The sequence below is a fragment of the Chiloscyllium punctatum genome, chromosome 38, assembly GCF_047496795.1.
Source record: "Chiloscyllium punctatum isolate Juve2018m chromosome 38, sChiPun1.3, whole genome shotgun sequence".
Taxonomy (NCBI): Eukaryota; Metazoa; Chordata; class Chondrichthyes; order Orectolobiformes; family Hemiscylliidae; genus Chiloscyllium; species Chiloscyllium punctatum.
Window position 1 is genome coordinate 59,752,219 of NC_092776.1, and position 18,295 is coordinate 59,770,513.

At 42.8% G+C, this 18,295-nt stretch overlaps 1 protein-coding gene across 7 annotated transcripts in view; it reads left to right on the top strand.

The window, feature by feature from the left end:
* The window catches only part of mypn (myopalladin), a 304,790-nt gene that overhangs the window by 181,053 nt on the left and 105,442 nt on the right, over positions 1–18,295 (top strand). For all 7 annotated transcript variants that reach the window (XM_072557964.1, XM_072557967.1, XM_072557968.1 and 4 more), the window contains exon 10: positions 3,352–3,670. In XM_072557964.1, the coding sequence (XP_072414065.1) occupies positions 3,352–3,670 (319 nt within the window). The remainder of the gene's footprint in view (positions 1–3,351; positions 3,671–18,295) is intronic.

Consider the following 18,295-nt stretch of genomic DNA (forward strand, 5'->3'; position numbering starts at 1 on the left):
GGAGACCAGAACTGCACGCAATATTCCAACAGTGGCCTAACCAATGTTCTGTACAGCCGCAACATGACCTCCCGACTCCTGTACTCAATACTCTGACCAATAAAGGAAAGCATACCAAACGCCTTCTTCACTATCCTATCTACCTGCAACTCCACTTTCAAGGAGCTATGAACCTGCACTCCAAGGTCTCTTTGTTCAGCAACACTCCGTAGGACCTTACCATTAAGTGTATAAGTCCTGCTAAGATTTATTTTCCCAAAATGCAGCACCTCGTATTTATCTGAATTAAACTCCATCTGCCACTTCTCAGCCCATTGGCCCATCTGATCCAGATCCTGTTCTAATCTGAGGTAACCTTCTTTGCTGTCCACTACACCTCCAATTATGGTGTCATCTGCAAACTTACTAACTGTACCTCTTATGCTCACATCCAAATCATTTATGTAAATGACGAAAAGTAGTGTATGGAATGAGCTGCCAGAGGAAGTGGTGGAGGCTGGTACAATTGCAACATTTAAAAGGCATCTGGATGGCTATATGAATAGGAAGGGTTTAGAGGGATATGGGCCGGGTGCTGGCAGATGGGACTAGATTAGGTTGGGATATCTGGTCAGCATGGACAGGTTGGACTGAAGGGTCTGTTTCCGTGCTGTACATCTCTATGACTCTATACTGCTGAAAATGATGACAGGTCTGGGTTTGTGGTGCAGTGGATAGTAAACCGTTCCTCTGAACCAAAAGCTACAGGTTCAAGTTCCCTTGCAGAATGTAAAGATAAAGGCAAAGCCACATTTGCAATGTGGCCAAAATGGTTAATTGTCAACCTGTTAAATCTTTTGCATAGAACATAGAACATAAAACAGTGTAGCACAGTACAGGCCCTTTGGCCCTCGATGTTGTGCTGACCTTTTATCCTACTCCAAGATCAGATCAACCTACATACCCTTCATTTTACTATCATCCATATGACTATACATGAGTCACTTAAATGTCTCTAATGTATCTAACTCTACTAGCACTGCCAGCAATTAATTCCATGGATCCATCACTCTCTGTGTGAAGAATCTACCTCTGACATCTCCCCTAAACATTCCACCAATTACCTTAAAATTATGCCCCCTTGTGATAGACATTTCTGCAATGGGAAGAAGTTTCTGGCTATCCATTGTACCTCTGCCCCTAATCATCTTGTACACCTCTATCAAAACACCTCTCATCCTTCTTTGCTCAAATGAGAAAAGCTGTAGCTCCTTCAACCTTTCCTCATAAGACATGCCCTCCAGTCCAGGCAACATCCTGATAAATCTGCTCTGCACCCTCCCTAAAGCTTCCACATCTCTCCATAACGAGGCGATCAGAACTGAACGCAATATTCCGAGTGTGGTCTAACCAGGGCTCTACAGAGCTGCAGCAATACCTTACAGCTCGTAAACTCAATCCCCCTGCTGATAAAAGCCAACACACAATATGCCTTCTTAACAACCCTATCAACCTGGGTGGCAACTTTGAGGGATCAATGGACATGGACCCCAAGATCCTTCTGTTCCTCCACACTGGCAAGAATCCTGTCTTTAACCCTGTATTCTGCAAGGAAATTTGACCTTCCAAAGTGAATCATTTCACACTTTTCCAGGTTGAACTCCATCTGCCACTTATCAGCTCAGTTCTGCATCCTGTCAATGTCCCGTTTTAACCTGCAACAGCCCTCTACTCTATCCACAACTGCACCAACCTTCATGTCATCAGCAAACTTATTAACCCACTCTTTCGTTTCCTCATCCAAGTCATTTATAAAAATCACAAAGAGCAGAGGTCCCCGAACTGATCCCTGTGGAACAACAAGCTCCAGGCTGAATACTTTCCATCTACCACCATCCTCTGTTTTCTATGCGTCCTCTGTATCCAGACAGCTAGATGTCCCTGTATCCCATGCCTCCTTACTTTCTGAATGAGCCAACCATGTGGAACCTTATCAAATTCCTTGCTAAAATCCATGTACACCACATCCACTGCTCTATTTTCATCAATGTGTTTTGTCACATCCTCAAAGAATTCAGTAAGGTTTGTGAGACATGACCTGCCCCTCACAAAGCCATGCTGACTGTCTCTAATAAAATTATAGTTTTCCAAGTAATCATAAATCCTGTCAGTCAGAATTGTCTCCAATACTTTGCCCACCACAGACGTAAGACTGACCGGTCTGTAATTATCCCTATTCCCTTTCTTGAACAGGGAATAACATTTTCCACCCTCCAATCATTTGGCACTACTCCAGTGGACAGTGAGGATGCAAAGATTCACACCAAAGGCGCAGCAATCTCTTCCCTCGCTTCCTGACGTGACAGAGGGTATATCCCGTCTGGCCCAAAGGATTTATCCTTATGTTTTTCAAACTTTTCAGCATATCCTCCTTCTTTAACATCAACCTGTTCGAGCATATCAGTCTGCTTCATGTTGTCCTCACAAACAACAAGGTCCCTCTCAGTAGTGAGTATTGAAGCAAAGTATTCATTAAGGACCTCCTTCTCCTCCTATGACTTCAGGCACAAGTTCCCTCCACTTTCCCTGATCAGCTCTGCCCTCAGTCTGACCATCCTCTTGTTCCTCACATAAGTGTGTAGAGTGTAACCAAGATGGTGGCAAGATTGGGAGAATTTCCTGGTCAACCAGATATGTCTAGTAGCTGCAATAAAACAGCTTGCCTGTGTTAAAAGACTCCATGCACAAACTGTTACCTTAGTCCACATGGCAAATATCCTCCTTGCTTCGGAGTTCTGCCAGAGAGAAAATAATGAGAGGAGCTTATCATAATTTCTTAACTGCATTTTCCTCCGACAATGGGTCAAATAGGTGAGGGCTGGATACCAGCTGGGAGAGATAGCTGGGAACAATCCCTGGCAAGTCATTAGAGTTTAGAGTTTTAGGAAAGGATGGATGACAGTTTTGTTGATCACATCATTGACGAGAGGCCATGATTGTCAGATGGGAGACTGAAGGATTGCTCAAGGGGCAGGGGAGCATTCCTACTCCTTTGAATTAACAGAGAGTGGTGCACATGAAAACACTGATACTTGTTAATGCTTTCTTTAATGTAATGCTTATTTAAACTGTTTGATTCTAAACCTAAGGCAAATTGCAGAAAGTCCCAATCACGATGGTGACCCTACCTGTATTCCCGGGGTATTCCTTGAGATTGGAAGTCTGCCCATAGTTTTCTGCGGTGTTATCTTAGACGAGGCTCACAACTAGGAATGCAATTTCTTAGAATTGGCTCCCAATTGTAGAAAGTCATATTTCTCATATGGTAAACTGTCTGCAATTTCTCACTTCTATTTGCCAACCTTTTCACAGGAACTGAAGATAATAATGCTGTTAGTACGAATGTTTCAAGCTCTGTGACAGTTGCAGCCAATGTGCCAGTCCAACCAGACAAAACACACTTGCATCCTCCTGTCCATTTGAAACCCAAACTGGAGGGTGTCCTAGTAAACCATCAGGATCACAAGCCCAAAGCTGGGCTGAGAGTGCATTTCAATTTGCCTGAAGATGACACCACAAGCGAGCCTTCAATTGAACGGGAACACAGTTCGAGAAATGAACAGAACACCTGGGCTTCAGGGTTAATTTCACCCACAAAGGAGCCGCCACCAGTATTTGCGAAACCAAAACTGTGAGTAGTTCATAACAACTGCAGACCTGCAGAATTATGACATTGTTTTGACTGGAGTTTGAAAGCAGACAGTTTCCTGATTAGTGCCATGATACTATTCTTTGGAAAGTTGTCAGTAACAGTTCTGGTAACCAACTATTGCTTGAGTTTTTGAAAGTTTGACATTTTTCTACCCTCAAAAACAGATTACAACACAACAGGAGAACATTAGGATTAACATTTTAAAGGTATATATCTCATATCAAAATTCATCCAAACTGCTGAAAATGTTTGGAGCAAGGAATATCTTGTTCCACTAATAAAACGCAGATTCAGACGGCTGAATTTTATGAGCCTTCTGGAAATTGGCTGCGAGGGGAGAGACCTCATCAAATTGGGTAGAAGTAATCAGGAGGGAAATCTGATCATCTTAAAAAGGTAGAAAACAGCTGTCTGCAAACTGAAGGGCAATTCATTGGTCAGTGTTAGGTCACATGTCACCCCACCTATGGAGATGGGCTACTCTCCATGTTGCCCTCCAACATGTGGGTTCCCAGAGGAGGCATCCTTTAACGGTCGACCCATGGTCCCTGAGGAGTTGATACCAATGATTGAATCCATGGTTTCAACACTGCAGTAACAGATGTACTCTATTTGCCAGGACCTGCCTGGCACTATCTCCACTTGGGCTGGCAGCTTTGAAACGTTGGCCTCTATCTTCAAGTGAATAGCAGTCCAGGCAGCACCTCATAATTGGCTGCCACTGGTAAACAGTGCCTGGCATTCCACCATCCATTGGCTTCTACTGTTGTTCAGTGCAAGCCTGGGATCTGATTTCTGTTCCTGCAACACAATGCCATAATCCTTGGAAAGATTCCAGCCAGAGAAACAAAGCATATCTGAGTACAAAAATAGACCATCCAATCTATCCCTCAGCGTCAGTTTTTGTCTTCATATGAGCAGGTTTTATCAGTCGAATACTTCTGTTTACTTCTGTATCTGTTAGCATTCTGATTATCCCAATTTACTGATTCCACTTTTTAAAAAATGGATCCAACAATGGCAGAAGCAGATGACAGTGCATTCCATTTTATAACCACACATGGTTGCAGAGTTTCGATCAAATAGATTGCATACAGCCATGATCTTGACTGCTATCTTTGTTGGAATATGTGGCAGCCAGGACAGGTGACCATCAGTGGACATATGTTGTCTGGGTTATCCCAAAGGCTCAAAATTTGGTTGTCTACCGTCAGTGACAGGATAGAACATCCCCATCATTAACAACATTTGAGAAAGGCCCCCCCTCCCCCCGATACTGGCTGTATGGTAAAAAAAATAATATGGTGGAAGGGTGAGGCAATGTGAATAGAATTTGTACCTCCAGTTGAACAGATGGACTACACCGTGAAACAAAGATCAGAGTGGCATTGTAACCCAGTTCTCCATATAATCTCCTTCCTTGCCAGGCTCAGCTCTTATTAGTGCAGATTGCTGAATAAATCTTCACTGTCCTGAGCAAAGAGCTTTTCATTTAATATTAAGAGCAAAGAGGAGTGTGAAAGCCATCATTGCTGTTGTCTTGAAGACTAATAATGTGGATTGGAGTAAAGGATATTGTTGGCAGATTGAGTGAGTTGGTGTCACAAAGTTGGATGGGAATTAGGGTTGTTGTTTATCCAACTTCCAGACTGCCGTTTATAGCCAGGCGGTGTTTCCATTGGCTACTGCAATTGCACTTTTCACACAATTGTCTTTTGAAGGACCTAAAATATATTTGTGACCTCAGGCTGTTCTGGATGTGGAACAAGAAGTTGATTTCAAATGGTTGCTGCATTTAAAGGCACATTCATCGATTTTGACAATCACACTATTGAAAGGTTATCACCATATTAAAAGTGAAAAGTTGTTTTGTTGCAACATGCTGTTCATTTCACAATGCTGCATTCTTATAGAATTGAATTGCAAACTCTTATTTTTCAACTGTAGCTGTTCTGTCAGAACAACAATTTTGAAGATGGGCATCTCATAGTGCATAGCTGCCCAGTTTTTTTTAAAACTTTGAAGAAGAAAGATAATTAGAGGAAGAGGCCATTCTCACCCAAACATACTTGTCTTCCAAGAAGATACAAAGAAGGCAAACTCCTCAGACAGTGTCAAGGATTGAGATGCTTCTGCCTATCGTGAATACCGCCAGTTCTCATTCTGCCACCATCATTGTTGTTGAATGATCTCTGACCTCTGCTTTGCTGCTATCCATTTACTTCCCATGGATGCTGACTTTGCTCTGCTTCATTTTCCTTCAAACTGTCATCCTTCTCTGGATTATGAAGTAGTTTCTTAAGCACATAACTGTCTTCCAATTCTATATGCGCTTCATCTCCTGATAGCTCCCACCTAATCCTGTAAATTCACCTCTCCTGTCCCCCTAACTTATTGTTTACAATTCCTGGTTAAAATCATGCTACTCTTCAGATGTTATAGGGAAATTGTCAGTATGTTCTACCAATAACTGAGGTCACTATATCTCCACCAAACCCTTAACTGTAACCATTCTCATCAGCCCCAGCACAAACTCCATCCACCAGTCACTGATTCCTCCATTACTGTCTCAAGCTGGAACTAACTAAAACTTCACTGTCATATCATAGAATCCCTTCAGTCTGGAAATAGTCCCAGCAAGTCCACACCAACCCTCTGAAAAGTAACCCACCCAACCCATTCCCCTCTCTATCACTCTACAGTTTCCTGACTATTGCATCTAATCTACACATCCCTGAACACTATGGGCAATTTTGCATGGTCAATTCACCTAACCTGCACATCTTTATAATTGTGGGACGAAACTGGAGCACCCAGAGGAAGCCTACTCAGACACGGGAAGGATGTGCAAACTCCACACTGACAGTTGCCCAAGGCTGGATTTGAACCTGGGTCCGTGTCGCTGTGAGGCAGCAGTGCTAACCACTGAGCCACTGTCCCACCCTATCCTTGCAGGATAAAAACTAAATGCCATATTTCCTGTATTATAATAGTGACTACACTTAACTGTGAGTAACAGGAGCTGTAAAAGGTCCTGAGATCGTGAAAGGCGTGATATAAATTCAGGCTGACCAAGCAATCTGCACTTCCATCAAGCCTGGCTGCCTGCAAAGGGTTAGATATTCACATACATGTTAGGTCATTAACTCTTTAAGCTTTATTTTTCTAGCCTGTTTGAAGCATGAGAAAACATTCTTTGAAATACTTATAAAAAGTTTTCATTGATTGAAGTGTCATGAAAGAAACTGGTCCAATTGTTTTAAGCTGTACCATATGGTTGATATTTATCTCAGAGTATACCCCGGCGCTGGAAGTGATTCTTCAGAACTGAACAGACGGCTGAAAGGCTTTGCCTGATGCATGGCTCCAGTTCGAGCAACAAAGGAGCACACTTTCCTTTAGCAAACTGTACAGGGCACACAGTGAAAAAGTAATCCGGGCTGTAAGCTGAAAACATTGGACTGTTTCATATTAAAGTGTTCCATAGAAAAATGCAGAAGTATTTCTGTCATCAGTCAGAATTGTTTAACTGTAGTTTTGTAAGGGCATAACAAGGTTTGGCGACCTCAGGGACTTAAGAAATTTAATATTTTAACATGTTACATCTCCCATTTCCTGAAAGCTTCAGGAACAGAAATTATGAATACCCAGTCCTGTGAAATGACAGTCATATTGTCCAGGAATTAATGTGGGTGATAGGGGGTCACACTTACTGGTTGGAGAGCTGCATCTCTCTTTCCACACAACACCAAGTGTTGTTTAAATCCAGTCAGGCATTTAACTGGATAATGTCGAGCCTCCCATATGACTAAATACCCAGTGGGCCACACCCCAACACCAAAGCACGCACAATCACAGGCTAACAGCTGTGCAATATTGGCAAGGCGAACAAGAGTAATGGGAATAGAGACGACAGAGCCCCCTACAGTGGGACGTGCAATCAATCCCCGATGTAGTGAGTGTTTGAGTTGGAAGTCTTTTGGAGAGAGTTCCCAGGGAAGCTGTGGGAGGGAGGTGAAAGCAGAAGCAGGGGATTGGCTTCTAATCAGCAACCACAAATCCCTTCCCCTGAAAATTCCTGTCATGTGTCCCTCGATTGACCACAGATTGGTCACAAACAAGGGCATGTTCAACAAGGCTTTCTTAACAGCCTCACCAAATGGTGAGAGCCCTGCCTGCCACTGGTTGTAGTACTGCTGATCAGGATGATGCCTAAATGGCCTTTAGGCATGTTGGTCTCCTGCAAGGCTTCCCTCCCTAGATTTAATTAGAGAGAGGCACAATCACATCTGAACCATTATGCCTAATTACACGTGACATCCTCCACTCCATGCTGCACCTGAACTCACTTTGACTCAACTAAATTCCACCCAATGCATTAGTGTGTAGTTCCTCAGCTGTACTACTGTTCCTGAGCTATTTTAATACCACTTCCGTGTTTTTTTAGATATCCTTTAGATATGTTCAACCATTTCCCTTGTTAAAAAAGTGGCATCTGCCTTTCTAAAAATTCTTTTATTTTATTACAATGTCCCAGGTATTTCTCAAAACAGACCCTTCGGTCCAACCCATCCATGCCAACCAGATATCCCAACCCAATCTAGTCCCACCTGCCAGCACTTGACCCATATACTTCTAAATCTTTCCTATTCATATACCCATCCAAATGCCTCTTAAATGTTGCAATTGTACTAGCCTCCACCACTTCATCTAATAGTTCATTCCATACACTTACCACCTTCTACGTGAAAAAGTTGCCCCTTAGATCTCTTTTATATCTTTCCCCTCTCACCCTAAACCTATGCCTAGTACATCTCCATGACCCTATGACTCTATGTAGTTGTTAGGAAATTGGCCAAGAATAGAGAGGAAGAGGTTGGAGTGGATGGTCAAAGGAATTGGTTTTTAGGAAGCTTTTCGGGTGAGTTCAAGGTTGAGGGCTTCAGTAAAGAAATTTGAAATGGTTGGAGTGTACATCTAGCAGCCATGCTAACAAGGGTAGGATGAAGGAAAGGAGTAGATTCAATGGCTCACTGATAGCATTGACAGCTCTGAGTCAGAATCCCATTCATGAAGTAGGAGGGATGGTTGAATTTTATGGAGGTGTTGGGAGTATTGTATACTGGACAGAGAGCCAACAATAGGTCTGTGTTGCCTTCTTTGTGAAAAGCTGCTTTGTATTAAGTTCCTTGTCAAACACCTAAGTTAGTGAGTTTTAGTAGATTTGTAGGTCAGGTTGAGCTTCTGGATGTAGATTTGCTCGCTGAACTAGAAAGTTCGTCTTCAGACATTTTGTCACCATACTAGGTAACACCGTCAGTGAGCCTATGGTTGAAGTACTGCTGGTGTTTCCTGCTTTCTATTTAAATGTTTGGGTTTCCTTGGGCTGGTGATGTCATTTCCTATGGTGATGTCATTTCCTGTTCTTTTTCTAAGGGGATGGTAAATATTTTTTCAATGTAGTCTTTGTTACAGTTCTTGCAAGGTATTTTGTAAATGGCATTAGTTTTGCTTGTTGTCTGTATAGGTCTTTCAAGTTCATTAGCTGCGGTTTTAGTGTGTTGGCGGGTTTGTGGGCTACCATGATGCCAATGGGTGAGAGTAGTCTGGCAGTCATTTCGGAGATGTCTTTGATGTAGGGGAGAGTGGCTAGGGTTTCTGGACGTGTTTTGTCTGCTTGTTTGGGTTTGTTGCTCAGAAATTGACGGACTGTGTTCATTGAGTATCATTCTTTTTGATACCACTGTATACTTGATTTTCCTCTGCTCTGCGTAGTTCCTCTGCTGCAGTGTGTGGTGGCTCATTGGAATAATGTTCTGATGCAGCTTCGTTTGTGGATGTTGGGATGATTGCTTCTGTAGTTCAACATTTGGTCCGTATGTGTTGTTTTCCTGTAGATGCTGGTTTGAAATTCCCATTGTCTGTTCACTGTATTGTGGCATCTAGGAATGGCAGTTTGTTGTTGTTTTCCTCCTGTTTAGTGAATTTTATGCCATTAAGGGTATTATTGATGGTCTTGAAGGTTTTCTCTAATTTGTTTTGTTTAGTGATGACAAAGGTGTCATCCATGTAGCAGACCCTAAGTTTGGGTTGGATGGTTGGCAGAGCTGTTTGTTCAAATCTCTGCGTTACTGCCTCTGCTAAGAACCCTGATATTGGAGATCCCATGGGTGTTCGTTGGTTTGTCTGTAGGTTTTGTTGTTGAAGGTGAAGTGGGTGGTAACATAGGACATTACAGGGCAGTACAGGCCCTTTGGCCCTCGATGTTGCGCTGACCTGTCATACCAATCTGAAAGCTAAAAACAATGACTGCAGATGCTGAAAACCAAATACTGGATTAGTGGTGCTGGAAGAGCACAGCAGTTCAGGCAGTATCCAACGAGCAGCAAAATCGACGTTTCGGGCAAAAGCCCTTCATCAGGAATAAAGGCAGTGAGCCTGAAGCGTGGAGAGATAAGCTAGAGGAGGGTGGGGGTGGGGAGAAAGTAGCATAGAGTACAATGGGTGAGTGGGGGAGGAGATGAAGGTGATAGGTCAAGCAGGAGAGGGTGGAGTGGATAGGTGGAAAAGAAGATAGGCAGGTCGGACAAGTCCGGACAAGTCAAGGAGACAGTGCTGAGCTGGAAGCTTGAAACTAGGATGAGGTGGGGGAAGGGGAAATGAGGAAGCTGTTGAAGTCCACATTGATGCCCTGGGGTTGAAGTGTTCCGAGGCAGAAGATGAGGCGTTCTTCCTCCAGGCGGTGGTGAGGGAGCGGCGGTGAAGGAGGCCCAGGACCTCCATGTCCTCGGCAGAGTGGGAGGGGGAGTTGAAATGTTGGGCCACGGGGCAGTTTGGTTGATTGGTGCGGGTGTCTCGGAGATGTTCCCTAAAGCGCTCTGCTAGGAGGCGCCCAGTCTCCCCAATGTAGAGGAGACCACATCGGGACTCTGAGACACTGAGAGAATGTGCAAACTCCACACAGACAGTCTCCTGAGGCTGGAATCAAACCCAGGTCCCTGGTGCTGTGAGGCAGCAGTGCTAACAACTGAGCCACCGTGCCAGCCAGATTCTACAGATTCTGGACAAATTCCTGCTGAAAGAAAAATAACAGATGTCACAACACTTTTCTTTTTGAGAAAGGAGGAGAATGGAGAACAACAGACCTATTAACTTGGTGTCTGCAGGAGAAAAGAAGTGTTCAACTGTGTAATGACAGAGATGAGAATTGGGCATTTACAAATGAATTGTAAAATTGTGCAGAGTCAGCATAGATTTATGCAAAGGAAATTATATATGACAAAAGTGATCAGGTTTCTTCAGGATGTAACTGGTAGCATTGATAAAGGAGAACCAGTGGATTTGGTGTGTCATCGCCATTCCCCGCTCCACTGCTGTAGACCTCCTCAAGACCCCCACAAATGCAATAAAGACAGGGTCCCCCTTGTCCTCATATACCACCTCATCAGTCTCCGCATCCAACATGTCATCCTAAAACACTTCTGCAAACTCCGATTAGACCCCACCACCAAGAACATCTTCCCCTCCCACCCCTCTTTGCTTTCCACAAGGACTGTTGCCTTCGCCAATCCTTGATTCACACCTCTCTCCCCATTAACCCCCATCCCAAACCCCCAGGTACCTTCTGCAACGTAAACGATGCAAAACCTGCCAGCACACCACCCATCTCACCTCCATCCACTGCTCCAAACAGTCCTTCCAGGTGAGACAGAGGTTCGCCTGCCTCTCTTCCAAACTAGTTTACTGTATCTGGTCCTCCTGATGTGGTCTTCTCTACATTGGGGAGACTAAACATAAACTCAGGGCACATTTTGCTGAGCATCTCAGGCAGACCCACAGGGGCCAACCTGACAACCCAGACACCACCTGTTTTAATTCCCCTTCTCAGTCCCTTCCCAACATGATCATTCTTAGCCTCCTCCATCGCCATAGTGAATCAGACCGCAAATTGGAGGAACAACACCTCATCTTCTGCCTGAGCAGCATATAGCCTGGACGACTCAATATTGAGTTCTCCAATTTCAAATAACCTCCCTTCCCATTCCCCCGATTCCCTTCCCAGCCTTTCCCCCTCCCTTCCATTCCTCTGATTGACCCTTCCTTCCAGCTTCCAACCAGATTCATTCCTCCTGTTGACCAGCACATAGTGTGTGTTCACCTATCCCTACCTCACCGCATTCCCCCCCCAACTTTATCTGCAGCTCCCCTTTCATCCGTTCCTAGTCCTGAAGAAGGGTTACACCCAAAACATCTACTTCGCAACCTCCTGATGCTGCCTGGCTTGCTGACTTATTTTTAAAGAGAGCTCTTTTGTCCGGACAATGAACAACTATGTTTTTTTCATATTATTATCATTCAGTAATAGTTATCATGGCCTAGATTTATTGACTGAATTCAAAATTCGTTGCTATGTTGGGATTTGAATTTCTAGTTCAGTGATATCACTACTGTGCACAATCTACTTGTAGTGATCTCTACTTTAAGAATTCAAAGCTTCTCCTGTTCAATGTATAAGAACAGATGTATAAGAGAGGTGTGAATCAAGGATTGGCGAAGGGAACAGTCCTTGTGGAAAGCAAAGAGGGGTGGGAGGGGAAGGTGATCCAGGACTCAGTTTAGGATCATCTGAATGATGGCACTTGATGGTTCAGCACTCAGTCAGTACTGCACTGGGCTGTCAGACTAGATTTTCACACTCAACTCTGGAGTTACACAGTGAATCCTCCAACCTACAGGAGTAGTGCCAATCGAGGATTATGGAAAAGCATCTCAGGGTCTCAAGCTTCTGAGGAAAATAATTCTTCCCACTCTATTTCAGTTTGTTGCTGCTGAATCAATACTCCCATGTTACCAATTGTCTAACAAGTGGAAACTGTCCTGTTATCTGAAATAGAAACCCCTTTACAGTCTTGTCTATCAATATTATTTTGTCATTGATGTAAACTGAGAGCTGTTCTGTTATTGTGCAGTTTGTATTATTTTGAATTTATCCCCTGTTATTCAGACTGAATAGATTTGCATTGCTGGCTTGCTGTAGTATTTGAATGCAAACCTTTGACATCTGCTTAACCAAGTCACCAGACTAATTATATACTTCCTGATGACAATTAAGTAACAAATGGTGTTTATTTGTTTATTGCTGAAAGGATAATATTCAGTTGAAGCCTGATTATTCCAAACGTTTTCAATCACAACCTACTCATTAATGTAATCACAGCTTTGTGTATATCTCCAGTACATTTTGCTCAGGGTGGATTATCTGATTTGTAACCTTGCTGAAAAATCACAATATGACAAGTTAGTGAGGGAAGGTTTCCTTTTGTGGACATTCCCTCCCTGTATACATTCTGTTCCTTTGTTTCTTCACTGTTCTGACTGTAAAGCCATTTGCTTTGTTTGCAAAACTCAGAAGAAATAATATTGTTCCTTCTGAAATCTGAATTTTTAGAATTTAGCTCATCTACTTGACGAGATGCTACAGATTTCAAGGAGAGGAATAGGGAGAAGCTCCATTTAGTTTGTGTGGCATCCCATGTCTGGTTGGCTGGTCTCTATAGATAGTCTGCTCTGAGAGAGTGTTGAGTATGGGACACTTTTCGAATAGATGGGCTTTTTGTCACAGATGAATCTGAAGTAAGCTACTTCCCTTCTTACTTCCATAGTTGTCCTACACCTGTTGCAGAAATAGGCCCACACCTCTGAAGGAACTGCAAAAGAAAATAAGGAAAGGTCAGTCTAAAAAAGGCAAAGATTAAGGTAATATGCCTCTGTCCTTCCTTCCTTCCTACTGGACCACAGAACTCAGCATTCAAGGTACAATGGACAGAACAGAATCCTGAGGTGTGAAGAAGATGTTTCCACTTGGGGAAGAGACTAGGACCTGAGGGCACAGCCTCCAGAGTGAAGGGATTTTTTTTTAGGACAGATATGAGGAGGAATTTCTTCAGCCAGAGGATGGTGAATCTGTGGAACTCATTGTTGCAGAGGGTTATAGAGGTCAAGTTATTGAGTGTATTTAAGATACAGATAGGTTCTTGATTAGTAAGGGGTTCAAGGGTTACAGGGAGAAAGCAGGAGAGTGGAGTTGAGGAACATTTTATCAGCCATAACTGCATTGAATAGACTCAATGGGCCGATGGTCTAATTCTGCTCCGATGGACACAACATCTGATGTGCAGGAGGATACCTTTTCCTCCAAGTTTGTAGATAAAAATGACAAAAATGTTTCCCCAAGGCTTTGTGTTCAAGTTCAATTCATGTAACTTAAATGCGTGGAGAATAGGTTGCAAATTTCAGTGTTGATAGTTTGAAATGTCCTTACTTCTACATGTTGAAACAAGTTGGTGAATTCTGTTCAGCAATTATTTGTATAACTCACATCTATTCTTCATAAGACACAAGTGTACTGGCGGTTTAGTGCAATGTATACCTTTAGGCTGCTTTTTGCGTTCATTCATCATTAATGTATTACAGGAGCTTGATGGAATCATAAAGCTTTTATTGTAATGTATGTTTCCGCTCCCAGGAAGGTGGTACACCTGGGAGGCTGCAGCTGTTAATACTACTTTCCTGAATTATCAACACCTCAAAAAAAACAAACAGAACCTAGAGGTTTGCCTAAAGCTCAAATGTAGCTGAACATGAATAACCCTTAGACAGTACTACAAAAACTCCAGCTTTGTAGATACAATTTTCAACACATTAAAATGAGCCAAGATCCTTTACAGCTTTACAGATCCTTTACAGCAGCTTGTGTATCTACACCCCATACAGTCATAGCGACCAATAGGACACAAAAAAGGCCCTTTAGTCCATTTGATCTGTACTTGCCAAAAACTATCTAGTTATTCTAATCCCATTTTCTAGTCTCGTATGCCTTGGCATCACAAGTGCACATGTAAATGCTTCTTAAATGTTATGAAGGTTTGTGCCATTAGCACCCTTACAGGCAGTGAGTTCCAGATTCCCACCAGCCTCTGGGTGAGAGAGATTTTTTCTCACAGATCCTCTAAACGTTCTGTCCCTAACCTTAAATCTATTGATTTCTCATGAGGGGCATGGATAGGATATATAGACAAAGTCTTTTCCCTGGGGTGGGGGAGTTCAGAACTAAAGGGCAGAGGTTTAGGGTGAGAGGGGAAAGATATAAAAGAGACCTAAGGGGCAACCTTTTCACGCAGAGGGTGTTACGTGTATGGAATGAGCTGCCAGAGGATGTGGTGGATGCTAGTACAATTGCAACATTTAAGAGGCATTTGGATGGGTATATGAATAAGAAGAGTTTGGAGGGATATAGGCCAGGTGCTGGCAGGTGGGACTAGATTGGGTTGGGATATCTGTTCGGCATGTACGAGTTGGACCGAAGGGTCTGTTTCCATGCTGTATATTTCTATGACTCTATAAAAGTAAAATGTTTCTTCCTGTCTATCCTATCAATGCTTAAAATGTGTTGCTGGAAAAGCGCAGCAGGTCAGGCAGCATTCAAGGAGCCCTTCTTCGGGCTCGTGCCCGAAACGTCGATTCTCCTGCAAGTGTCAAATATGCCTTCTTAACCACTTTATCCACGCCATTTGATTTGCTTGGAATTCCAGAGCCAGCTTCACCACTTCTTACAATGTGCTCCAAAGAAAAAACAAAAATCAGCCAAAGAAAATGTTTACTAAAGGCTAAAAAATCTAATTTCTCGATGAAAGGGAGGTACAATTGATGACTTCCAAAAGATCATTATCTGGAGTGGTAGAGGGCCAAATGTATATCTATGCTTTCTGCTCATGGGGACCTCTATTGATTATGTGTATCAGCGGGTTTGCAAGGTGCTGCAAATTTTATTGCACTGGCCAGTTTCTGCATTGTGTCCACTGCTGTATCCTGCCCAATCCAACTTAATCTATTGGATGTGCCGAGGTCCTTGAAATAATGTTATGGTAACATCACTTCCACTGCACAATTGAGATACAACAACAATTGGCAACACTTCGACTCCTTTTCCCTATGAACAACAAACCCTCCTGCGTGAGAACCCAGAGATTTGCATAAGGAGCTCATGAAACAAGTTTCATGTTGCTGGCATCTCCCAATAATGGAAATTGCAATCACAATGCTCCTTTTTTTTAATGTTCTGATTACTTTAATATCCTCTGCCATCTTGGGATTTTTCAGAGTTATTCTCAGCTTGGGACTCTGACGTTGTTTGGGCGCCCAACCAATTCATCTGTTCAATTATATGTCACGATTTCCCTCTAATTCAGTTTTTGAAGCATTTGTGAAAGGTTGCTTTGACAAATAACAATGAGGCTAACATTTTCTAAATAAGATTGCTGATGCAAAATTACCCTTGATCTATTCTACCTGATATCCAATCCAATGTACCTCAAGGCCCCCAGAAGCCTGTCCTTAATGTATTTGGAAAAACCCCTTGGATTCTCCTTAACTCTGTTTGTCCCAGACTATCCTTATAATAAAACCCTCCTTTCCTGGTAACATCCTGCTAAATCCTTTCTGAACCTGTCCAACGTAATAACATCGTTCCTATAACAGGGAGACCATAACTGGGCACAATACTCCAGAAGAGGCCTCACCAACATCCTGTACAACCTCAACATGACATCCTAACTACTATACTCAATGGTCTGAAGTTTAAAGACAAGCATGCTAAATGACTTCTTTAACCATCCTGTATAAGTGTGATGCAAACTTCAAAGAATTATGTACCTGAACTCCTAAGTCTTTCTGTTCTACAACACTGCTCAAGGCCCCACTTTTAATTGTATCAGTCTTGTTTTTGTTTGTTTTACCAAAATGCAGTACCTCACATTTATCCAAATTAAACGTAAGAAATAAGGACAGGATTAGGCCTTTCAGTCTCTCAAGCCCATTCTGTGCTAGGCCTCAACTCCCTCCTTTTCAAATATCTACCTCCTCTTCAAATATTCAGGAATCAACCTCCACAACACACTGGGCTAGAGAATTCCAGATATTCACTACCCTCCGAAAAGACATTCCCTTCAGTTTCAATTTTAAATGAGCATTCCCTTATTCAGATTGAGGTTCCCTCAATAATAGAAACCTCTTCTCAACATCTACCTTGTTAAACCCCTCAGAATCTTGTATGGTTCAATGAAATAACCCCTCATTCTTCTCAACACAATGAAACCCAATGAGCCAAACCTGTTTAGTGAACCCCCTTCAGCCCAGGAATCAGCCGAATTAATCTCTTCTGAATTGTCTCTGATGATAGTACATCTTTTAATATAGGGACCAAAGCTGTACATGGGACTACACATATAGCCTCACCAATGCCCTGTACAGTTGTCGAGTCAGAGTCATACAGCATAGAAACAGACCTTACAGTCCAATTCTTTTTGTGCCAACCAGACGTCCTAATCTGACCTAGTCTTATTTGCCAGCATTTGGCCCATATCCCTTTATACCCTTCCTATTCATATACCCATCCAGATGTTTTTTAAATGTTGGGAATTGTGCCAGCCTCCTCCACTTCCTCTGGCAGCTCATCCATGCACGCACCACCCTCCACATGAAAGAGTTATCCCTTATGGCCTTTATAAATCTTTTCCCTCTCACCTCAAAACTGTGCCCTGTAGTTTTGGATTCCCCCACCCTGGGAAAAAGACCTTGACTATTCGTCTTATCCATTCCCCTCATGATTTTATAAATCTCTAAGCTCACCCCTCAGCCTCCTACACTCCAGGGAAAAAGTCCCAGTTTATTCAGCTTCTCCGTAAAGCTCAAACCCTCCAATCCTGACAACATCCTTGTAAGTCTTGTCTGCATCCTCTCAAGTTTAACAATATCTTTCCTATAGAAGCACGGCTAGATTGTATGCTATATTCTAAAAGTGGCCTCACCAGTACCCCATACAGTCATAGCTTGACATTCCAATTCCTGTACTCAATGTTAGGACCAACAAAGGAAAGCATGCCAAACTTTTCCTCTGCCACCCAGTCCACCTGTGACGCCATTTTCAAGGAACAATGCACCTGCATCCCTAGGTCTCTCTGTTCAACAACACTACCCAGGACCTTAACATTAATTGTACAAATCCTGCCCTGTTTTGCCTTACCAGTACCTCTTATTTATTGTAATACCTCTTATTTATCTAAATTATACTCCATCTGCCACTCCTTGGCCCATTGGTCCATCTGATCAAGATCCCTGATAATCTCTGAGATAATCTTCATTATCCACTACTCCAGCTACTTTGATGCCATCTGCAAACGTGCTGAACATGCCTCCTATATTCACATGCAAATCATTTATACAAATGATGAAAAGCAGTAAACCCAGCCCTGATCCTTGTGGCACACCACTGGTTCTCGGCCTCCACTCCAAAAAGAAACTCTCTACCAACACCCTTTGTCTCCTACCTTCAAGCCAATGTTGTCTGTAGTTGGCTAGCTCTCCACGGATCCCACATGGTCTAACCTTACTAATCAGTCTACCATGTAGAACCTTGTTGAACACTTTGCTGAAGTCCATATAGACAACATCTATCATTCTACCTTCATCAATCTTCTCGATCACCTCTTCAAAAAATTCAATCAAGTTAGTGAGACACAATTTCTCACAAATAAAAAGCCATACTGA